The sequence below is a fragment of the Rhineura floridana genome, chromosome 9, assembly GCF_030035675.1.
Source record: "Rhineura floridana isolate rRhiFlo1 chromosome 9, rRhiFlo1.hap2, whole genome shotgun sequence".
Lineage (NCBI taxonomy): Eukaryota > Metazoa > Chordata > Lepidosauria > Squamata > Rhineuridae > Rhineura > Rhineura floridana.
The window spans coordinates 12,723,775-12,748,926 of record NC_084488.1 but is presented as its reverse complement, the minus strand read 5'-3'; the positions used below and the strand labels follow the sequence as shown (position 1 = coordinate 12,748,926).

Below are 25,152 nucleotides of genomic sequence, written 5' to 3'. Positions count from 1 at the left end.
CCCTTCCCTGGCTCTCCCTGTCAGGTTCCTACCTGCTCGTGGCTACTGCCTTTCACTAGGCACCACCAGGGACTCCACCAGTCCAGACTGGCCTTTTTTATGGTTTCTCTCTCCGCTCTAGCACAGATCTCAATAGATCCCCCTGCTAGGCAGCACCACCAGTCACGTTCTACAACCAATGTTCCCAGAGACCTTGCCTGAGTCTCTCTATCCGGTTACATTCGTGACTGCGTGCCTATGCTGTTCCCAACCCCCTTGTATCAATGCAGATAACTCATAACTCAGGGTTGCTCTGGATACTTATAATGTTATCTTCTCCTCTTCACCGCTGCCACCATTTGTTACTGTTTCCCTTCAGCCTTGGTTATTACCTTACCCTCCCTTCTGGTCTGTGAAACCCCATCCAAGGATCAGGCCTTCGGTAAACCAAAATAGTATTTATTAAATAACATTAATAACAAGATAACTTTGATAATGATCTACAAGCTTATGGTTTCATCTATTACTGTGATATTTGACTTATTACTAATCCGAACTCCACCTCCCTCTTTCTCCACACTCTCCTGACATACACCAACTCACACCCACCTCCAAACTCCACCAAAACAACCCACTCACATCCACCAAACACCTCTCAAACAACCCACTCACGTCCACACAGATTCAACTGTCATCCTTCCATTTATACTCTCAGCCATCCAAACACTCAGCCAATCATCCAGCATTCTACTGCTCATTTACTCCCCCCCTCCTCTTTCATTCCACTTACCATGTATCTTCTATACAAACAGCACTTACCATATATACATTAATACAGGAACATCACACTCACCTTTTCGAGTCTTGCTGTCAAAAGACCTGGCAACTCTGGGTCAAACTAGACTTGATATTAATTCCATGAATGCAATTAATGTGTAGGGTTTTTTTAAAGTAAGTTGGCAGTTTATGCTATTTGCATAACATATTTGCCCTGTGTAGGCTTCCCTTCTGATGGAAACGGCAGATTCAGGGGGATGATTTTCATAGAGACTACAGTGGAAGGGGGTAATAGGTTAAATTCTCCCTCTCTAGTCTCTGTGGTCCTGTTCCTGCTTTCTCCCCATTTTCTGTTTTTAAATTTTACATATTAGTTCATTCAGTTACCAACTTATTTTTCTCTTCTTGTCTAGGCTCCTGGGTGTTTTTAACAGTTGCAAGATAGAAGAAGTCTTAGCAGTTGAATATGAGCCTATCATTTCCTTGTTAGAGGGAAAAATAAATGATACCTTTCCTGCTAAATTTTGCCTTCCCCATGACTTTTAGATGTACAACAGAAGATTTTTTTTGGTAATTCTTCCATAATATTTGCTGCTGTAAATGTTATAAAACATGCCAGAAGAGTCGAAGGTGTTGAACAAATCAACTTTGGTAAACACTAATTTTTACCACAATATCTCAAAATGGCTGCCACCCTAGGTTTCAATTCTCCTCCACCTATACTCCCACACATGGAACACTTTGAATCCTACAATGATTACATCCACAACTTATACTGACAATTTACTAACACAGCCAGACCCCAGCATTATCAGAATTCTGTCCAGAAAGTAAGTCAGCTCTCTAAGCAGTCTTTGGGTCAGCAGCACTTTTGTAAAGTGGACATTGCCTCCCATTCTTCTCTTCACTTTCCAGCTATTCGTATTTTAGGGTCCTCAACAAATGTCAGGCAGTGTACTTTCTCCCAATCCCTGCCTTTCTCCCTGCACTGCTAGTGCATCCCTTATGCCTTGTTCTACTTTGAGAAAATGTTTCTAAGAATTTACACAGAATCCTGGTACAGACAATTGTTGGCAATTATGAAACTGACTGGTTATAATAATGTATGGAGTACGAGCATTCTCATACTTCCTATGTATATGATCAGATATGGTGATCTTATGGGACCAAGATGAAAACCATTTGCAAGAGTCTTCACCCCATCCCGCTCAAAGCATTGATGGCTAGTATCCTGTGTCAGCCAAAGCTTCATAAAACAGCTTGTCACTCTGGGACAGCTTAGTGAGGACTGGTCTATACATACCAGAATATGAGGTGGAAAAGTCGGCTATCTGCATGTGTAGACCAAGAGGGCATGACTGTTGGTGGGAAGCTACATATTTGAACATTCTCTTGTGTAAAAAAATATATATATATATATCTCTGTAAGTAAAACATCAGCAACAATAACTTGCCCAACAGTTTTTTGGTGTGTGTTTTTAAATAGGCCTTATAATCTTTGTCATCTTTTGTGTAAAAGGCTCTTTAATTCTAAAGGGTTCTAATTTTGAATCCAAGCGAAATGTGGTATTGATACCTTTTTGAGGTTATACACTTGTGGTTATGCAAGTTGAGGACAAAGGCTGGAAAATAAACAGGACAAATTGTTGGGAGCACATGATGGGGGAGAGGAAATTGAGTTTTCTACTTCCTTTTGCCTCCCAGCCCCCTCAAACTCTACAATATTTTGCTCATCCCCACATGTGGCTTTTGTTATGTGCCTTCAAGTCGATTACAACTTATGGTGACCCTATGAATCAGAGACCTCCAATAGCATGCTCATGAACCACCCTGTTCAGATCTTGTAAGTTCAGGTCTGTGGCTTCCTTTATGTAATCAATCCATCTCTTGTTTGGCCTTCCTCTTTTTCTACGCCCTTCTGTTTTTCCCAGCATTATTGTCTTTTCTAGTGAATCATGTCTTCTCATTATGTGTCCACAGTATGATAACCTCAGTTTCATCATTTTAGCTTCTAGTGATAATTCTGCTTTAATTTGTTCTAACACTCAATTATATGTCTCTTTTGCAGTCCATGGTATGTGCAAAGCTCTCCTCCAACACCACATTTCAAATAAGTTGATTTTTCTTTTATCCACATTTTTCTCTGTCCAACTTTCACATTTATTTATTTATTTATTTATTTTATTACATTTTTAAACCGCCCTATAGCAACAAGCTCTCAGGGCGGTGTACAAAAGATAAAAACAGGTTAAAACACAAATAAACATGAAAACAATACAGTATAAAAATATATATAAACAAAATTAAGACAAAGACAAATTAAAGTAGAATTTAAAATGCCTGGGCAAAGAGGTAGGTCTTTACCTGGCGCCGAAAAGATAACAAAGAAGGCGCCAGGCGTATCTCGTCAGGGAGGGCGTTCCATAACTCGGGGGCCACCACCGAGAAGGCCCTAGCTCTAGTTATTACTCTCCGGGCCTCCATATGCGTTGTACATTCATACATAGAGATTGGGAATACCATGGTCTGAATGATCCTGACTTTAGTGTTCAGTGATATGTCTTTGCATTTGAGGACCTTTTCTAGTTCTCTCATAGCTGCCCTCCCCAGTCCTAGCCACCTTCTGATTTCTTGACTATTGTCTCCATTTTGGTTAATGACTGTGCCGAGGTATTGATAATCCTTGACAAGTTCAATGTCCTCATTGTCAACTTTAAAGTTACATAAATCTTCTGTTGTCATTACTTTAGTCTTTTTGATGTTCAGCTGTAGTCCTGCTTTTGTGCTTTCCTCTTTAACTTTCATCAGCATTTGTTTCAAATCATTACAGGTTTCTGCTAGTAGTATGGTATCGTCTGCATATCTTAAATTATTGATATTTCTCCCTTCAATTTTCACACCTCCTTCCTCTTGGTCCAATCCCGCTTTCCATATGATATGTTCTGCATATAGATTAAACAAATAGGGTGATAAAATACTCCCCTGTCTCACACCCTTTCCGATGGGGAACCAATCCATATTCTGTCCTTACAGTAGCCTCTTGTCCAGAGTATAGGTTGTGCATCAGGACGTTCAGAATCTGTGGCACCCCCGTTTCTTTTAAAGCATTCCATAGTTTTTCATGATCTACACAATCAAAGGCTTTGCTGTAATCTGTAACGTGTAATCACTTGTGGTACTAAACTATATACATTTCTATATACATATAAAACCAGCATAGATGTTTATGAGCCTAATATTAGTTTAAAAAAGAAAAGAAAAATATATAATTCCATAAGCAAAAATATGCATCATATTACTAAGTGGAAATTTACTCAAGTGTAAATTACCTGGGAACAAAGCAAAACAAAATGAGAGTAGGAATTGAGATGAAAAACAGGAACGGCACACTTTTGAGTGGCTTTCTTTGCCTATAGGGTTATCATTCATTAGATGAAAATGTAAAGGCTTACCAGTGTTTACTCAGAAGTAAATCTTGCTGAGTTTGATGGGGCATACTCCCAAGTGAGTTTGCATAGGATTACTTGGGAATATACTTGTTGGGATTTACTTCTGAATAAACATGCACAAGATCAGGGTGTCAGTTTCTTCCCACTACTTTTATTCCTGTCTATTTATTCTGCTGGTCCAACGACCTGGCACTTGATGTCACTGTGATAAAGCAAACTTTTGGAAACCAGGTTCAAAACTTGTTTTGTACTGGATGATTGAATTTTATGAGCTCTTTGAGGAAATGGTTCTTGTTTAAAGCTTAGATCTGCAGCTGCTTCTTACGAAAGTGCCACACAAGGTTTCATATGCACTAAACTGACTGCAGGGTTAGAGGCAATGGTTCAAATGATTAAATATAGCAAAAGCTACAACCCCCCTCTGCTTACACAGTAGATGTTTATTGCAGGCATCTTCTGAGCATCATTTCACACACTATACTGCATCAAATTTGAGTTTGCCACCAAATGTCTTTCTGATAAATATTCCCATATGAGACATGTTTTCAAATAATTGCTTGTCACATTCAAATGTCACATTTTTAGATGAGCATTTTAAAAATATAATGTGTGATGCAGATTGTATATGGGGTAGGGATGGGGAAAGGGTTGTTTTAGAGATGGCTGACTGTCTCAGCTCTAGTTCTGTTATAGCACAAATATCAGTAAAGTTCCCTGCCTTGTGCTTTAAAGGGGAGGGATTGGTTCTGGAGGACATGCATGCTCTCAAGCCAGTTCACCCCCTCCAACACACATAGCTTCAACTTTGAATCCCCCCCATGTATCTCCCTATCATTCCCTCCTGTCAACACAAATTCAAACTTTTTAGCTCACAGATTCAACTGGGAATCATCAAGTGTGATACAGTCCTTAGCTATTTTGACATTAAAACTTGGAGAGTATTGCATTTCTTTAACTACTTAGGATTATTATTATCCAGACCTTTTGTTTCTATCTAACTATATAATATTTTCCTAAGCCATCAGGCCATGTCACATGGGGACACAATGTGGGGCAAGTGAAGCAAGGGCGTGATGGAAGCAAGGATGGCTGGCGGGGGGGCAGGTGACTGAGCAAGTGGGGCAGCTGGGGTGAAGGGAGAGATAGGTGAGTGGGTGGCTGTGGGTTGGGCGGGGTGAGCAAGCGAGCAAGGCAAATGGGTGGGTGTGAAGCAAGCAGGCAAGCACTAGGGGAGAGGGCAAGTGGCTGGGGGAAAGTGGCGGGGTGGCAGACTGGGTGGGAAGCAGATAAATGCCTTGGGTGGGAAGATGGCCTATGTAGGCTATGCAGAGCTGCAGTGGGGGCAGCAACGCAGCACAAACAGGCAAGGAGTGTTAGCAGGCCCATGGTGGCTAGCGCGTGTCAATGCCTGGAGGCTCGGGGGCGAATTGTGGGGTGGGGGTGGTGAGCGGAGTGGGGTGCCTGGGGGGCATTTGTGAGTGCCTAGGGGGTGTATTTCCAAGTGTGTGTTTCTGCGTTCCTGTGTGTGTGCACACAAGCGCCCACGCCTGTATGTTTAAGAGTGCCTGGTGTATGTGTGTTCGGGGGTGTCTGGGGTATGTGTGCTTGGGGGTGGGGGTTGGCGAGTGAAGCGAGTGGGGGACAGAGCCTCCCTACTATTAGCATAAAATAATAATAATCTGTCAGTTAGTAGCAGGAAGTGGATATGTTAATTGTAGTGAGGAGTGGAACTATATTCCATAACCTTACAACTAGGTTGACTTCTGTCAGTCCTTTGTGCCAAGTTGCAGGTACTGTGAGCTATAATGGGCTAGAAAGCTAAGGAAGATGAAAGTCTACGGGAAGTGAAAGAAGACAAGTAGCCTGCAGGAAGGTGGGCCAAAGCTGATCAGTGACACTGTAATCCTAGTTTTTGAAGTTTATAATTGCGTATCTTTCTAATAACTTGACAAATGTCCTGGCTTTATCAGATGATGAGGTCATTTCTGTTCAGGAGTTAATGAGATCAAAGCAGATTTGACACTAAAAATAGCTATGGATAAATAGCGACCATTTGACACAGAGGACAGCTGTTTCACCTCCCTGTAATGTCACCTTTCTCATTCTATTTTGTTTAAAGCAGTGACAACAGTTTGTAAAGTAGTTAAAGCAATAATGTATTATATTTGTCTTTACTGATTGTGGTCCTGTCGCAATAATAGTCACAATCATAAGTAATGATGGTAAATTAGTAGTAGATACAAGTCAATAGACAGCCATCAAAAATATTTTGGGGGTATTTAGAAAAAAGAGAAGAGTAGATGAGCCACTGTTAATATTTTGTTTTGGAAAAAGTGATAAAAGAAATTTGAGTCTCCTGGGGGGCCTCTGCCTCCATACTCACCACCCCACCCCAAAACACACATACCCCAGGTACCCCAAACACATATACATGAGCACACATACCCATTCAGACCAAGCAGCCCCCCCTCAGACTCACACACATGGTCAGGGACTCCAAAATATACACAGAAGAGTAGAGGAGTAAAGTGGGAGCAATCTTCATGTTCATAGAGAATCATAAACTCCTGAAATATTAAGGTCCCCAGAATAATATTTGTTATATGCCTATCTGCAATGTACATTGTCTGTGTTTGCTTACTTAAGGTACAAACATGGGGGGTCGATAGGGTAGGAGAGGGTCTCTCTAGTAGAGACCTACCACACAGAAAATAATCTACCTCCAGTCAAAACTGGAGCAAAGGTTGCTTAAGTACCTTCCCTCATGCCACTGGGGACTATTCCTAACAGTAAAGGTAACATACAGACGCTGGCCTTCATCCAGCTGGCACAGGGCGTTTTGCTAGGTGAAGGGAAGCCACTTGCTTCCCTTAAACATAGTCAAACCTCTCTAGTGACCAGTTGGGGGTTTGATTAGCCTTTGGAAGGCATGCACCCTGTGACATGATGCCTCTGAACCGAATTCCCTAGCGCAACAGTAGTTTTGGGGGTGCTTCACCTCTAAAGTGATCACGGGGAGGAGGATCACAGCCCAATTCCATTGCTTTCATCTTGTGCCCAGTCCTTCCTGAATTATTGTTACAAAAATGAAGGGACCCTAAATTGTGTTGGGGAAATGGAGCGATAAAGTGGCAAATGATTCTTTTGCCTCTTTCTCCCTTGCAATTTCCTGCAGATTCCTAATTTTGTTAAAATGCTTGTCATGCCTCTTTTCTTTATAGACAGTGATGAGTTATTTTTTGTTTGTGTGTGAGAAATGTATAATCGTGCTTGTGTAGCCATTTCCTTCATCTGTGATGGTGGGAGGCACATAGAGCAAGGTATTCAATGGTGTAGTGGAGGGGGACCACGGGACCACAGTTGCAGGACTTTTTCTGGAGCAGGAGCAACCATGTCATCTGCCAGTGCTCCATGGTAATTGACAGATGTCTCTGCTCTGGCAAGCAAATGAGATGACCATGAAGTTTTCACGTTTGTTAGTGAGAGACGAGCATAGAGGAAGTTGGTGTATAAAGAAAATAATCAAGCAGAGGCTGGATACTTACTTTTATTTGATTGATTACTACTTCATGCTAGTAGTTTAACATTTCTTTGCAAGATTGTTTGTATTTCTAATTCACCCAACCTATGCAGCCAGAAGTAATCAAGCACTACTGATTGCAACGGCACTTACTCCCAGGAAGCTATGCATAGGATTGCAATCATGCTGATTCTAATAATAATGGATCAACATATCTGCCTAATTTCTGGGCTCTGCTAGGGGGTGTGGCTATGGACACTAATATGATGAGCTCCTGCACCTCAAAATTCACCACTATACCAGGTGATTTCAGAGGGCAGAGGTTTCTATGGGAGGAAGATTTAGGCTGAGGTGGAGAATTCAGCTCAATTGGTATTATCTATAAGATTATGAGCTCCTCAGAATCAGGGACCTGCCTGCGTTGCATATGTATTTCTGAAAGGTATCATGTACACGGATAATACATAAATGCAAAGCATTTGCTCCATACCGAATGCACTGCAACAGTGTTGCCTTGATTGAATTGGGAAACAGTGAGAGATGAAACATTAATGATTCTTAGACGATCCATGCCAGTTTATTTGTATACCTGAGTTTCTGTATGGCTTGTTTTTATGTACACTGCTTAGAAAACGCAAATGATTAAGCGGTATATAAATGTCTTAAATAATCTAATAGAATATATAGAGCACCAGTGCGGTGCTCCTCCTGGTGCGTTTGTACCACCTCACTGCCGCCTTGCCCCCTTCCTCCTATCTGTCCAGGTGCACAACAGTGACACAGTCAGAGGGAGGTCGGGGGGGCAGTGAAGCCCCACCATGCCATCTGCTACTAGCTAACCCTTCTAGACAAAATGGAAAGTTTTGAGCCAAGGTGGTGCTCTTTGGTGGCACTTTTTTTCTCCATTACACAAGGTCTAAATTTAGACAATTCTGTTTAAAAAACCCCAAACCAAAACCAACAACCATTTTTCGGATATAAGGCACAGACGTGCTCTTGTGCTCTTGTGTTTGCCTTTCAGTTTCCTATTAGCCTTAACCATGGGAAACCATGTTTTGAAATGGGTTTGCTAGTTTGGTTTGGAGGGTAAGCACTAACTGTAGTTTGCCAGTTCAGACCTCATGACTAATTATAGTTAGAGCTACCCAGGAAACTGAAAGTGGTATCTATGGGACATTCTCTATATAATTTCCCTTCCCCATGTTGCAGATAGGAAGTTGGGGCTGAGAGAATAATGACTTGCCTAAGGCTGTCTCCTGAGCCTGTGGTAGAGGTGACATTTGAACTTACAGCTCAGAGTCATAACCATTTTAGTATATAGCTGTTTCCTGTCCAGAGTTTATTGTTGTTGTTATGTGCCTTCAAGTCGATTACGACTTATGGCGACTTATGAATCAGTGACCTCCAAGAGCATCTGTCATGAACCACCCCGTTCAGATCTTGTAAGTTCAGATTCCAGATTCCTTTTTAATCAGGGAATTGTCCATTCTTAAAATGTCACTGTATATAAAAGGACAATAATGTTGCTTTATTGAGGGCAGTGCCAAGGTATCATAATCCAGAAGGTTTATGGCAGAAATTCAACTTTGCTGCTGCCAGTAATAAAATTAATCCATGGTGGAGTTGTCCTCTTTGATGTTTATTAGCCTGGTATGATTTTTCATCCCCTTTAAAGGGCTCTTATAAGGAAGTATTTGCTACTTTTGGATAGCGCTCAATGCATTAATATTTCTTCATGACCTGTGCCTTGACCAATAGAAAGAGGGAACTAGGGTTCAGAAAACTAATTCCCATTGTGTCCAGTGAGGCTTACTCCCCAATAAGTATGCATAGAATTGCAGCTTCTGTGCATTCCTAAGTGTGTCTACTTAGAAATGTCCCATTGAGTTTATTGGGGCTTATTTTCATGTAAGTGGGTACAGGATTACATCCTGAATGTTGTAATCTTTAACCAGAACCTGACACAGCCCATAGTTTCTTTGAAGCAGCTTGAATGACCTCTCAAAGTAGCACTTTTAGACAATGCATCTTCCCAGTTTGTTTTGCTTTATTTCAAGAATTTTGCCTTGACTTTCTTGCAGTATTTGGTATGCAAGAGGAAGCTAGAAAGTAAGAAGGAAGCACTACTAATCCTTTCCAAGGAGCTGGACACATGTCAACAGGAAAGGGACCAGTACAAGCTTATGGCTAATCAACTACGAGAAAAGCACCAGTCACTGAAAAAGAAATACCTGGAGCTGATTGTATGTAATTAGCTTGATAACTTTCTGTTAATATTTGTTGATATGAAATCCTTTTCTTGTAATTCAGTGAGCATTGTTAAAACATTTTCTTGTAATCTTTTCAGTTCTGTGTTTATGATGCTGTTACTGTTCATTTTTATTATGTCTTAATTATGCAGTCATTGAAAGCACAAATAGGAACAGCTTCTACCTTTGAACAAGCTCACAGTCTAAACCTCTTAATACATTGGTTACAATACTGTAGTGCTTCACTAAATTATGTTTTAATGCAAACTGGATTACTTTATAAAGCCCTGTATTTTTTCCCCAATGACATGTAAACTACCCTTTTTTGTAGGATGGGGACCCATCTCTTCCTCCTGAAAAAAGAAGACAGGTAGGTTTTATTTTTGCCTGCATGCACATATAATTTCTTGTTCTATGTCATTGGTTTTTTTTAAAAGATACTGTTAAACTAAGTTATTTTGATTGCAACATTGCACATAGTTATATGCATTTAACTCCCACTAACTGACTTATTCATTTTTTATTTCAAACTTATATTCTGCCGTTACAGCTGAATTGGACCTTCAAGGCAGTTCAGCAAAAATCTGTGTAAAACCAAGTAAAGTTAAATATCAACAATAAACATTTAGAAAGCAGAATAATGTAATACCCAGAAGGTCAGTTCATAGCCCCCACTCCCAAGTCTTTTGTAATAAAAAGGCCTTGGGCAATTTGACTAAAATCCATAAGAAATTAGGTGTGACGAGTTTTGGCTAGACAGCAAACTCCAGAGTTGGTGCCATGATTGAAAAAGCCCTGATCTCACACATGCCACGCTTACCAGGGCCTTGAAGCAGGGCTTCCTTGGTAATCCAAACCTGCAATGGTGTGTGTGTGGGCAAAGCTGATCCCTGAGGTATCTTGGAGCCACAGCATTAAGACTTTAGGACTTGAAATATTCTTTGAAATACTGATTTTGCTGGACCTGAAATACATGTAGCGATGTGCAGGGTAGCAGCTGGCTTGAAGGAGAAAGCCTGCTTGCAGAGTTTCATTGTGTACAGTACCTCACAGAGGCTGGATCCAAAAACCTGCTGAGACTTAGGAAAGATGTTTGTGATAGCTTAGTGAACGATTGGCCTGTCCTCACCATTAAACAGCTGATCTCTCCACCAGTGGTGTCTTAAACTGCTTTTTAAAATCAGCTTAGTTTCAATATCAGTCTTTCATACTGTGGTTGGTGGGGAGGGAATTCTTCCACAAAAAAGGCCTTTCTAAAAATGTATTGCTTCATTGAAGGATGAAGCATGATTAGTTGCCCATGTGGGCTAGTTAAGGAGGGATTCAAGAGCATACTGCACACAGACTAAAAACACAAATATTCCCTTTTACTACTTGACAAAGGGGGAAGGAATAGCTGTTCCTGGCAAAACTGCTGCTGAGAGAAAAATCCACCTTTTCAGGAAACCCTTGGGGGCATGAGGATTCTCCATGGTGAAGGGCAGCAGCAGTTTCCCATCAATTGTCCTTCAAATTACCCCCTGTGCAAAATGATCAGCACATCTTCCCAATTGGCTTGCAGAGGGATTATTTCACAGGCTGCTTGTAGGAAAATGACTGTTGGGTGGGTGGGAGCTCACCCTCTCTGGAGGACTCTTGAGCTCCAAGAATTCCACGTGGGCTTCCTGCAGTTGTGAGAGTGACCTGGCTGTGACATCCAATTGATCTCCTGGGTTGATTCGACTGAGTTGGCTGGTTAGGTGGGTGCCACCTTCAGCACTCCATGTGCATCGTGCCAAAGTTGTGTGCTTAGTGGGAAAGGATGCCCATCCCAGATCGGAGTGTACTTTTCTTCAGTCAAGAATATATGAGAACTGTAGAAGAAGAAGAAGGGGCCCCTTGCTCCCAAGCAGCTGTTTTCCCACAAGCAGACTGTTGAATCATCCCCTCTGCAAATTGATCCGGACATCTTCTTGATCAGTTTGCAGCATAGTGTAATTTGAAGAGCTGAGAACTGGTCTCAACAATTCCATTCTCAGCAATTTGAGCAAGCGTGCTCACACTGTTACACTTTGAATTTTCTACCCAGTTTCATGTAGAATCACCTTGTAATAAAAGAGAATGTGACTCACACAGTTCTGAATCAGGTTTGCCACAATCTAAACTGTATCTAAGAAGTAGTGCAAATACTTCTGCCAACAGTGGCAGGGAAATTGAAACTGATCTACTCTGTTGATCTATTGTAGATCTGGAAATTGATCTACTCTGTTGAGTAGATTAGAGGATAGATTTGCCATGTCATCACAGTTTTTTGAGCATACTAAAATTAGTATATCAACAGTTTTCAGTGTCCTAATTTTCCCCCTTAAAATTCAAGCAATGTGATGGAAGTACATGCTATTGATTTATGTCTTAAAATATTTAAAAGTATTGCAAAAATATCAAGTAAAGCTTTGAATTTGATTGAATATAATATTTTAAACTCTATAGAGGTCAATTCAGGGCAGCCTTCTTGGTCTAATAAACCATGGTTTATCAGACAAAGGACCAGTGTTGTGCCTACATTCCCTCCTCCACTTTCTCATGTGTCTAATGCAAAGGGTTTGTTAAAGCCACAATTTTTCATTAGGTCTGAGAATGGGAAAGACGTGTTCTGTCATAACTAGAAATTGTGGGTTAAGCTCCAGTTACAAACTTGGCTTGTGGCGGCCAGATTGCTGATGGGAGCATGTGGCTGACGACATGTGATACCACTTTTAAAACATCTGCATTGGCTTCCCATCCACTACTGAACCAGGTTCGAGGTCCTTGTATTAATTTAAAAAACACTGAACAACTTAGGTCCAGGGTACATAAAGAGAGACTATCTGAACCCTTATATCCCAGCTCAGTCACTGAGATTATTTGCAGGAGCATCATTCTTCATCTCCCGAGTTGGGGAAGCTCATTTGACAACAACAAGAAATCGAGCCTATAGTGTCATCGGACCAGTTCTGTGGAATGCTCTGCCAATAGAGATTCAGCAGGCACTTCCTGTTCTGATTCCTGTTGAAATCTTTTCTGTGTCACTAGGCTTATGCAGGCAGTTGAGATTATATTGTTTTGCAATAGTTAGTTCATTAGTTAGTTTCTGTTTTAAATTTTTTATATGGTTTTATCATGTATTTAAATATGCTGTAAACTGCTTTGTTTTTAATAAATAGCAATATATAAATATTTTTAAAGAATAAATAAAATAAATAAATGCACAGTTGTGATGACACAGGATAATAGCGCCACTACTTGTTACTGGGGACTGGAGAGAATGAGACACAAGACTGCAGTTTTTGCCGGCAGATCCACATTGTACATAGCATTTAGTTCTAGAGGCTCATTTGACATCAACACAAAATCAAGCCTTCAGTGCCATTGGCCCAGTTCTCTGGAATGCTCTGGCAACAGAGATTCAGCAGGTTCCTTCTGCTTTAACTTTTAAGCACCTGCTGATAACTTTTCTGCTCTGCCCGGCTTATGCAGGCAATTAAGAAGATGCTCTTTTCGCAACCATTTTGTTTTTATTGTATTTTGAATTTTTTTATTCCACGGTGGTTCTTTTTAACTTGTTCTAAACAGCTTTGATGTTTTTAATGAAATAGCAGTATATAAATATTGTTATAAATAAATAAAACAGAGGGTTGTATTCAACTAAATCTTACTCATAGTAGGCCCATTGAAGTTAATGAACTTAAGTTAGTCATGTCTATTAACTTCAATGGGTGTACTTTCAGCAGGACTAGCATTGAATACCACCCTGAGTTTTGAAACAACTTCTGTGTATGTATGGGTTTCTTAACTAGGAGACTTCCCCCTCCTTGCTTGTGCAACGGCTTAGTCGTACAAGTATTAATCCTGAAAAGTTCAGTGGATTGGCAGAAAGCAGCACCTAGAAAAAATATTTTTATGGATGCTAGGAGACCATCATTTTTTGGGTGAATAGTCTAGGGTGTCTAGTTAATGTTTCACAAATTTACTAATAATAGGAGCTAATAGCAGGAGTTGTTCTCCTGATACCAGGAAATCTCTCTCCTGCTTTTGGATTGTAATACCAATTTGAGTTTCGGAAAGGGGCAGTTTTTAGCTCGCAAGAAGGGGCAGAGAAATAATTTGGAGTGCATTTTATTTGGGACATAGAGAATATGTTAGAGCTGAGTGGGCTGAAGATGAAACACATCTGGGTAAGTAGGATTTAAAGTTTGTGAGTTTGCTGTCCACTGTAGGAATGTCTATTTGTTTACAACATGCCCTGCTTGCATTGTAATTAAAGCAAATATTTATGGTGTCCTTGTAAAGCATGCTAAGTCTCCAGTGCTTCCTCTTTCAAAAGAAACTAAACATTTTAGCGTTCCCCTGGAGCTTCTTGCTATTCCAGGAAGTGAGAAGTGGAGACCAATAACTTGGTCTATCCTCTCCTTCATTTCTTTTTGAATTGTAGACTTGCTGCCCTGGCTCATTCAGGAGGTAGGGCAGGATATAAATTAAATAGAATAAATAACTAAACATTCTTAAAAATGTTCAAAATAGGAAATTTATTTTGCGAAACCTTGTCTACTTCTTTCTGCTCATCACCTCATAGGTGTTAGGAATGTGTTTGGACACCTTATTTAATGATGTTTTAGCCTTTCTTCACTGAATTGTATTTCTTACAAAATCAGATGATTACTGGTGAGTTTACTTTCTCTACAGTACCTATTTGGCTTGATTATGTATTTTGTTGGGAATATTCTTCTTAGAGGTTCAGAAGCTTTTTATTTGTCTGAAAAGACTGTGACAGGGATCTTTCATCACTTGAAAATTAATGCATGAAAGTTTGTTTTTACAACAAAAATGTAATGCTAGCAGATATCATCAATTTTTGTGGTTGGTGTTGAGCTCCAGGTCTCTTACTAAGCAAAGCAGGTTTTACTGTATTAAGCTGGGTGCCACAATCATACAAAACCATTGAAGTAGAAATTGCAATAAAAATTGCTATCAATCATACCTCTGAAGTGTACTTGATGTTTCATCAGATTTTTTTACCTGTTCTTTATTCCAGTTGTCTAACTCGAGATGTGATCTTAAGCACTGGAAAATAATTTATGTTTCTAAGAGATTAAAGCATGGTTTGAATACTTCTGTCTAAATGGTTTTCATCCTGTTGTCTCTCACGTTTGCCCATCTGGTTTCCCCCTTCGCCCAAAAACCTAGTTTACGGAATAGGGCTGTGGGATGGGATAACAATGTCTGTGGGCCAGCTAAGATTTTTGTGTGGAGGACTGAAGGGTGCATTAAGTTTGTTACTGTTTGTTCTGCTCACAGTAGTCTGAAGCAAAATAACTTGTGGCAGGATTTCAGAAACTTTGTTAAAGGAATTGAATCTTAGGGTAGTGGGTGGTTTAGGGAGTATGATATTGGTTTTCTTCTCACTGGTTAAGATTCCACTCGGGTGGGTAATGAATCAAGTTGCCATATGGCAAATGTACTTTGGTTTATGTCATTTTACCTTTATGTCAGTTTACCTCCCCAAAGGCTTCTGACTATTGGTTGACCAAAATAACTTACTTTTGATACCAGATGAGGCCTTACATGTTGAGAATTTACTTGCAAGGCAGCCCAGAAAAAATATTGCACAGTTGTGAGGCTGCTTATGCTCATACATTTATTTATTTATTTATTTATTGCACTTGTATACCGCCCCATAGCCGAAGCTCTCTGGGCGGTTTACAGTAACTAAAAACATTAAAACAAATACAATTTAAAACAGATCTTATAAAAACAATTTAAAACACAATTAAAAAAAATAAACAGATGTTTTCAAAGAGCAGACACTGCATATGAATCCATGAATCCTTTTTCTTGTTTGTTTGCTTTTGGAAAGTTTGGCCTGGTAACATGCTTGTTCATGAATTGGAGGAAGGTTTTATGAATGTGTCGTTGTGGATGACTCTGCAATATAGGTGGCATTAGGAAAGATGCAGGGTGCAGTGGCTTATATTTGCTAAGAGGTCTCATATAGAATCATAGAATAGTAGAGTTGGAAGGGCCTGCAAGGCCATTGAGTCTAACCCCCTGCTCAGTGCAGGAATCCAACTTAAAGCATAACTCACAGGTGGCTCTCCAGCTGCCTCTTGAATGTCTCTGGTGTTGGAGAGCCCACCACCTCCCTAGGCAATTGGTTCCATTGTTGTACTGCTCTAACAGTTATGAATTTTTTCCTGATGTTCAGCCAAAATCTGGCTTCCTGAGTTGTACAAATTATCTGCAGCAATGATAAGTCTGGATTCCGACCTCATTGCTCAAATATATTCTGTCTTTCTGATGGTTCTCACCACATTACAGTGGTTGTGTTCATGCTTAACCATAGTAAGTGTGATGTGAAAAAACAAATATGGCAAGTCACAAGCATTCACTCCTCTCTTACTGCATTGGCAGGGATGAGGAATTCCTTTTTACTTGCAGTTTTGCTTAATACGCTGCATTGCTTAATCTGAACTGACAATAACTATGGCTTGTTTGAAGCAAGGGAACTTGAAACCTTGGTTCAAGATCGATTTATTCCAATGGGAGCTCTCCCCATAATTCAAATAGCAGGTTTGAGGCTTCCAAACCCGACTGGAACCGTAGCAGGGGGCAAAGTGTTGAAGCCCCCTTGCCTCTTTACCAGGGTGAATTTCATAGCATCAGGTAGCTCCTGTGTCAAAGCAGTTTCCATGAAATCACAATAGACTTTATAAGGGAGAGCATCGGACAAATAGGATGGTCGTTGTCTATTATATAAAAATAAGTATATATGTGAGAATTTTTCTAAATAACAACTATGGGACTTACCGTACTTGAAATGTTCAAAATAACTCTGTATACTTACTGCCAATAATTCTTTATAAATAATAGTGGGTTGACTAAAGAACTAAAACTGGGAGAAAAACAGCTGTAAATACAATTCCTTCCTGTCATTTCTGGAGTGAACACTGGTTAGTGTACCTCCAGTTTTGGTAACCATGGTCAACTCTAAAGCAACCAAGCTTAGAAGCAGGTTTGCAAACTGCAATTTTAGTTCACCATGGCAAGCAAATCAGGAGTGCAGGTGATTGGCTCTGAAAATGAATAGGAGGCTGGGATTTGCATAAGATGCACAAAGTTGTATAGTAGCTCTCATACTTCCACTTCTGCAAGAAGCTGCACAAGAGCAAGTTGTTCTTTTCTTAAGTGCTCTTAACTTGAGGCGGAAGATGCCTTTTGCACACGAAAAAACACTTTTGGCTCAAACCCAGTGAATGAGAGCTGTGCAAATATGTGTTTTAATATTCCTGTGTAGCTCCAGGGAGCTTTGCATAGGAGAACTTCCCAGTGAATTGTACCTACTGATAAGGTGCACTTTAAGTGAGTGATGATGTAAACAATACTACTTTTCATAAACTTCTTCACTGTAATTATGGCCTTATGATATTTAACTACTGGTCTCAATCCCTCATAGTAAATAACGTGTGGCATGATTTTTTCCCTGTGGTATCAAACGATATTTATACTGCCATCTGTCTTTGTTTATGTACAGTCTTCAAAGTTTATATGTACACATGGTTGATTTATTTTATTTTTGCAGTAATTTTAGTTATAGGAATGATGCTTTTTGGCCTAATGAAGCATTTGGATACCCTCCCCACCAGTCAAACTATATACAAATGCTGCACTGCATAAAGCTTAATGATTTTTCTCCATCAAAACCTCATAATCCATCTCTAGACACACTCTTGTTTGATGAAACTTTGCAATTTTCCTAGGCTAATCTTGCCCAACTCCTGAATCATTCTCGGAATCAAAATAAGCATCTGGGAGATGAAATCAAAGAACTTCAGCAGAGACTGGGAGAAGTCCAAGGAGACAACAAGGTATACTATAAATTATATCTGAAAGAAAAATAGTTGTCATTTTTGAAGTAATCTAGTCTTGTATTTAGTTCGCAAAATCAAAACCAAAGACAGTTTTACCTGCAGTTTTCCAGATTGTGATCCATCTTTGTATAAATTAGAGATATTCAAAAAGAACCAATAACATATATGCAAATTTTGCACTGTGCCTTTGATATTATTGTGTATGAGTTAGTTGGAGATCTTAAATCTCCAACATCCAAATTATAAATCCAAATTATAAATCTCAGCATCCCCTTATATTTTATTTATAAATGTATATCCTGCCTAGAGAGGTGAGGGCCCAGGGAAAAAAATGGAAAAATTGGGGGGGGGGAGCCCTCATTTTTCTGAGTTTTTCTGGTTTTTTTCCCTCAGGCTTTCACATTTCTTCACAGGCTCTTCCCCCCAAAGTCTCTCTCACATGCACGCACACGCGTGCACACACACACACAACACACACATGGGTTTTGATTCCTTATGGTGGATCCTTCACATTTTGGTTTGTGTGTGTTGTATTCACAGGCAGGAAGTCTGAAAATGTCTAAAAAGTCATTATATCTTCTCCAGAGTTTAATCTATTGACTGCCTGATAACCCATATCCAATTTGTCATCAAACTCTCAATTGGCAGATTTACTACCCATGTACTGTGTAGCATTCTCTGTCTTCAAAATTGTGCTACCTTTTGCAGAATGTCACTTTTTGGTAGGAGAATACAGACATCAGAGCTGATATTTTGGTACACCATTACTGTTTCAAGGATTAAACAAGCAACATATCCAAATATAATTTGTTCTGAGTGTCCCAGAAATGGCACCTGAGAAAATGTAAATAGGCTCCAATTGCATTTCCTTTCTCTTATATTCTTTCTCTCTCTTGAACCTAAACAGCAGCAACTCTTGTCTCCATTTAAAGCTAATCTGAACAATCTAAGGCAGGTTAGGGACAAGGAAGGGAGAACTCTTGCTGTGGGTTGTGACACTTCGGGGAATGAGTTGGAGATGGGGAGTAAAAACTGGTCTCAGAAACAGCTGAGGCCTAGTTCCTGTGATCATTGCTGTGGCATCAAATGGTGACTTCCTTCACACCTCCTGCAAGGGGACTGGTTTTGGTTATAAAATGTTTCCTTTATTGACAATTGTGTTTATTGGTTTTTGTAACTCTTGTGATCACTGAAGATTAAACAGTACATTTTAGTTGCCGACTTTATGAGTGAATGAGCCATCAATACAGCTAGAACTTTTACATCACATAATGAAAATAGACACCTGGTATATTATAGTGGCTACAAGGGAGAGGTGCGCACCTTAGAGTTCTCTGGTGAAAGGCCTCATTGGCCAATGCCATAAATAGCTAGGTGGCCTTAAACCAATCCCCACCTGGGGAACAGTGGGTGTTGAGCCTCGGCTCTCCCTGAAGGAGCAGGGAGGGGAGAGGCATGAGTTTCAGGCGCCTCAGCTGCCAGAAGACGTGGAAGACCAAGGAGTCGTTGAGTCTGCTCGGGGCCTTGGGGGGAGCAGTGAACTTGAACTCCAGCCAATTCCCACGGCTGGCGCAAGCTCTGTAGAGGAGAGTGCGCCGCCCCCAGTCGTTCCCGAGGGCCCGTCAGGGGACACTCCAGAGGTTGTACCAGCCAAGCAGTTCCCTTGCCAAGCAGTTCCCAGGATGCTTCCAGCGTGACACCACCTCCTGACCTTGAGCCTGCAACCCAAGAAAACTCGTCTTCTGACGAGCTGTCGGAAACACGCCCCCCCTCGCCTTGTGCCCGCCGCCGTGAGAAACGGACAGGGCAGAGACAGGACTTAACGAAGGAGGCAGAGATTACGATCGAAAACATTCCCTACATAAGCTGGCCTCTCAAAGAGGGGAGTCGCTGAGTCAACTTCCTTCACGCGCCGCAGAGCATGTCTAGAATGTAGTTAGGGGTTTCTAGTGAGTAAGGCAGGTTTCTATATGAAGCGCAATGTCCTAGATGTATCCATTACTCTAATAAAGCAAGATTTAATTGCACCCGCGTCTCCGTCTCGTGGTTCCAGCTCTGGACGGGACAGTGGGGCAGGAGATCCACCAGCACATCTGAAGCTCTTCCAGCTTCACATCTGAAGCTCTGCCAGTTACAAAAGAGTTGTGTGTGTGTGGGGGGGGTGTTATTTAATTTGTTACTGTGTAGCTGAGTGGCCTGAGGCCTGAGATACACAGAGCACTTGAAGCTCACACTGAAATACCCCATTTGGGGACTTACTGCTGCCTACTGCTTCTCGGCCTTTTGGCTAAGATCAAGTGTAGTGTGTTGTACTGCTGGTGGGAGCTTATTGCCAGCCTTGGTGAACCTGAGGCCTTTACTGCAGCAGAGCCCCTCCACCAGTAGCATGCCTTGCTGCTTACGGAGAAGACACTATGCATAATCTCAACACCCCTCCAGCCATCAGTATCAGGGAATTAGGATTGCATTCCAAATCATTAGCCTCAAGGACTACCTCTCCCAACATGCCTTTCTCTGTGTGCTCCCTCCAAGGGAGGTATGGAGGGTGGCCACATGAGAATGGGCTTTTTCTGTGGTGGCTCCCAATTTGTGGAATGCTCTCCTCAGGGGGGCAATGCCTGGCACTATTGTTATTTGTTTTTAGACACCCAGGTTTTTGACCCTTAATTTGGAGGATGCTTAAATATGTTCTGGCCTCTTTTTCTGCTCATCTTTTTAGTAGGCTGGATTAAATGGGAACTGCCCTATTAGGCATATTATGGGTGAGCATTTTAGGTGGTATGTTGTTTCTGCAAGTCATTTCTTTGAGACACTTTTGTGAAAAATTGACTAACAACAACAGGAAACCACGGTTTCCCAGCATGTGTGAACAAGATTAATGTCTTAGCTTACATTGATTACATTTATTATAGTTTTGCTGTGCAGTACTTTTATCAAATTGAATGAAATGTGTGATGTTCGACAATAAATTGCTTTCTATGATGATGGTTTTAGTATTGGCTAGTATCTCATATATATAAGATTTATTATTTATTTATTTTATTCAGCTTATATCCCGCCCGACTAGCAAACAGCTCTCTGGGCGGCAAACATAGAAATATATACAATAATAAAATACCAGATCAATATAACAAATATAAAAATACATCATCTAATATAAAAATTACAACATTTACATAAATAACTTAGATTAAAATGTATTTTTTTTATTTTATTCAGCATTTTTGGATTTTCCCAGAGTCTCTGTTTAGAAAATGTCTCAAAGTGAAAGTCCTTGCATGAGTTAAAACCTTGTATGTACAGTAGGGCCCCGCTTACTGGCGCTCCGCTTACCGGTGTTCCGCTAATGTGGCGGCTTTCCTCCCCTCTTTTAAAGCCGCTTTTGCGGCATTTTTGCATGACGTGCCCCATTAATGTCAATGGGGTTCTGCTTTACAGCGATTTCCACTTTACGGCGGGGATCCAGAACGGAACCCACCGTATAAGCAGGGCCCTACTGTATACAAAGAAGCACACCGGCATTAATTTTCAAGGTGAAACACAGTGAATCCTCTTTTGCATTCATGTGTTCAGCCCTAAGGGTTATAGCCAGGAGCCATGTATGCCCATCACAGTAAGCTATAAACCATGGTTTACTGTGCATAAGTGAATCGCACACACTTCATTCTTTCCCTCTCCCTGTTCTGTAGCCAACAAACCATGAACTGTAGCCAAGTTTTGTTCTTACTGACAGGTTTATTAGAGAGAAAGAAACTATGATCCCCAGTAGAGAGGAGCAAAAAAAAAAACCCAGATAGGTGTGTTCACAGTAAACTATAACCATGGTTTGCTGTGACATGCAAACTGGGCCACACCTTGTTCTGTCTTCCCTGAACTATGTATGAAAATCTCAAGTCACTGAACATAAAAACACTGCTTTTTATTGCACATCTTTTTATTTATTTACATATTAATAGATAGGAGAACAAATAGATGAGAAGCAGCTGTTGATATCAGCAATGCCTGCCCAAGGCAAAATCCACAAAGCTTTTAGACTTCCACAACCTCTGAATACTTGAATGCTACTAACTTGTATAAGCTGCCTGCTTTATTTTAACCTTTAGCTATCTCAGTTTAATTCATTTACTTGAGGCTTTACAGAAGAAAAAGAAACAGGCTTTATTCTTAGCGATGAAATCTGATGTCAATGATGTGAAATCCCAAGGAGGGATAGTTTTTGGCTGCTTAAAAAGAATAATCAATGTGTTCCTGTCCTGGAGAGGGAAGGGGCACATAGACTCCAAAAACTAAAGAAATTTTTAAAAAATCAGAACAAGAAAAAATAAGTTCAGCATAATTGTATGGTATTGCTGTGAGGGAAGAGACAGTATTTCCTGATTGTGCTCTAACATAGTTCTGGTCAAGTAAAAGCAAACTAGAGAAACAATCCTCCCCCCGCTCCCTGCTGATGTTCTAAAGGAGCAGTCCTAGGCTGCATTCACACATGGGGCAGATTGCAGGCTCATCCAGACAACTGCAAAATGTGTGACACGCCCGCTATGTGTGTTCATTATTTTTCGGTCGTCCAAATCACGTCTCGTGCTGTTATGCATTTTCGCGGGTTAAATCCGCTCCTTGCAATACTGGCAAAAATGCGATTTGCTGTTTAAAATCGGGAATCATCCGCTGTGCCTTCAGGAGTTAGGATGCAATACCATAGACTTTACAGCTGATGGGCGGTTCTTGGGCGTTTCCCCTTGCCCCGTCTCCTCATTCCAGCCAATCACGTATCTGCACTTTTGCACATATGCGAGAATAAGCCCAGGAAAATTGAACCAATCATCGCAATGGTGGGGTGTTGGGGGGGGTCTGCAACTACTGCGCAGATGCATTTTATTTTTTGCCAGCCTGCAAACTCGGCGGCCGCTCTGGGTGAGATCTGCAATGCACAGCAAGCTAGAAAGGGGGGATGGTCGGTTTCAGCCTGCCTCCGGAAAGCTTTGTCAATTTCATTGTACTTGCTGGGGTTTTTGCTTCAAATCAGAAAAGCATACATTTGTTTAAGTGTAATATCGCAAATACAAACAAGAGAAGGGCTTCTGGTCGGTTTCAAGCCTGCTCTTTCATTCTGGGTGGGAAGGAAAGGGAGAAGGAGGGGGTGTGACATGTTTCTTGCTTTTTTGGAGAAATAAGTGCAATTGCCAGCATGTGTATCTCCTTAAATATCAATAAAGGCAGAAAAGCATACATTCGTTTAAGTGTAATATTGCAAATGCAAACAAGAGGAGGGCTTCTAGTTGGTTTCAAGCCTGCTCCTGAAAGCTTTGTCAATTTCATTCTCTGTGGGAAGGAAAGGGAGAAATACAAACAAGGCAGGCGTGAAACCGACCAGCAGCCTTTCCTTCAGAGGCAGAACTCCTTTGTTGCAAAGGAGAGGAGCATACGTAATTTTTTTGCTGACCATTTGGTTGATAGGGGAAGGTTTTAGAGGCGGAGCTTGGAAAACGAAAAGAATGTAGGGGTCTTACTGCTGGGTGTGCGGGTGCAAAAAAGCAAAAGAGCAAACTAAAAGGCAAAGTGAGGACTATCAGATGACAAACCGAATATGGAAACCGTGGATTATCCCGCTCCGTTTGGATAAGGAACAGCAGCTTTGTCAGCCGATATACCGGCATTTCGAGCAACAGTCTTTCAAATGGCTTGTTTTTGTCCCTCACCCATGCGCACTGTTCTCCACTGTGTAGGAGGTCTAAGATCTCGTCCCATCATCATGCAAGCCCTCTCCCTTTAGGATTTGACTTTTTAAATTGTTTTCGTTGTATCAAGACAGGGTTGTGTGTGGGAAATGCTGCTGCTATCTGTGCCAATGCCGGAATACTGCGTTCGTCAGGCAAAACAAAAAAATCTAAAGGGCGGGAACGCACTGCATGCTGGGATGCCTGTCATGTGAGCAGCTGCAGCTAAGCAAAAAACTCCAGCTTTCTTCTGGGTTCCTGGCCTAGCTAAGGGATTATTTCTGGTATCATTTATCATGGAAATTTGCACTAAACTTCCACAACATTCCACTAGAATTCTGGCTTGTGCTAGCTAGCTTGTGCGTCGTGTGAAAGATCAAATATAATGCGCAAGTTACCAGGTAAGAAATCGTCAGAATAACAGAATAAAGTGCAGTGTGAAAGCACCTCTAGGCCTCTGATATTGAAGACTAGAATTGTGGTGGTATGATGAAGCGCAGGCCCCTCTCCGCTGGCCTGCGGTAGAGGCCAGATATCTGCCTGAGCAGGTAGGAGTCTGTTGCCGCCAGTCCTCTGACTGATGGTAACTCTCTCAGGGCCTCTAAACAGGGTGTTGAGGGGGTGGAGCTGGGCCATTCGAGAATCCAGTGTATCCTATACCAGCCCATTGCCAGATGAGGGACCTGATTTTGTCCCCTCTGCTGTGCCAGACTGGAGCTTCTAGCCATGATAGCTACCAGCCACAATGGCTGTGTTCTACCTCTACTGTTGTAGGCACTATGCCTCAGAATACCAGTTGCTGGGAATTGCAAATGGGGAGAGTGTTGTTGCGCTTATGTGCTGTGTGTGGGCTTCCCATGGGTGTCTGTTTGGCACTGTGAGAACAGGATGCTGGACTAGATGGGCCTTTGGCTCTTCTTATGTTCTTATGACCTGATGCAGGGGGAAGAAAAGACACCAGAAAACTTTCCCTACATGTGGGTTTGCTTTCCTAAGAAATGGCTAGTTAATAGCTAATCCAAGGCAACTGAATTTCAACCAATACATGTTTGGAGCTGTTTGCTTGGCCAGCCAGCTATATTTTACTTTCACTTAGTTTTAGTGGCAGGCATTCTAGACTTGGTTCCTTGAGCCATTGGGTTTAGCAAAGCAAGTCCTGCTGTGGTGGCAGATTGTTAATTTTGTTGCAGTCATAGGTAAAAGCACTGAAATAATAATTAAAACATGCATGCACACCAAATAATAATTTCTGTGTCCTCTTGATAGTTGTGCTTCTGTCTTTTCCAAAGTGGAGGGGCTGAATGCCCAGATGGTCTCTGCCAGTGTCACCTTTGGCAAGAGATGAGCAAGCAGCTGCTTTTGCAGCCTGAAAAGATGCTTTATGGATGAACTCTGCCTGCATGTGTGTGATTCATACAGTTGTTTTTCCCTGAGCAAATTGGGCCATGAGGGGAGGAGGGGAAATTATTCATTAGGCACATCTATCAATAGGAGCAGAAGCATGGTTTTTCCATGGTGTTTTTTAAAGTTGTGCAATTGCTTTATTCTTGGTAATAATAAACTGGGAATTGAGAGAGAGAT

The 25,152-nt window shown here is 41.2% G+C and overlaps 1 protein-coding gene across 2 annotated transcripts in view; it reads left to right on the top strand.

Annotated features, from left to right (window-relative positions):
- The window catches only part of CCDC149 (coiled-coil domain containing 149), a 79,221-nt gene that overhangs the window by 1,312 nt on the left and 52,757 nt on the right, over positions 1-25,152 (top strand). For both annotated transcript variants that reach the window (XM_061583199.1, XM_061583200.1), the window contains exons 2-4: positions 9,807-9,968; positions 10,306-10,344; positions 17,747-17,854. In XM_061583199.1, coding sequence (XP_061439183.1) covers positions 9,807-9,968; positions 10,306-10,344; positions 17,747-17,854 — 309 coding nt within the window. The remainder of the gene's footprint in view (positions 1-9,806; positions 9,969-10,305; positions 10,345-17,746; positions 17,855-25,152) is intronic.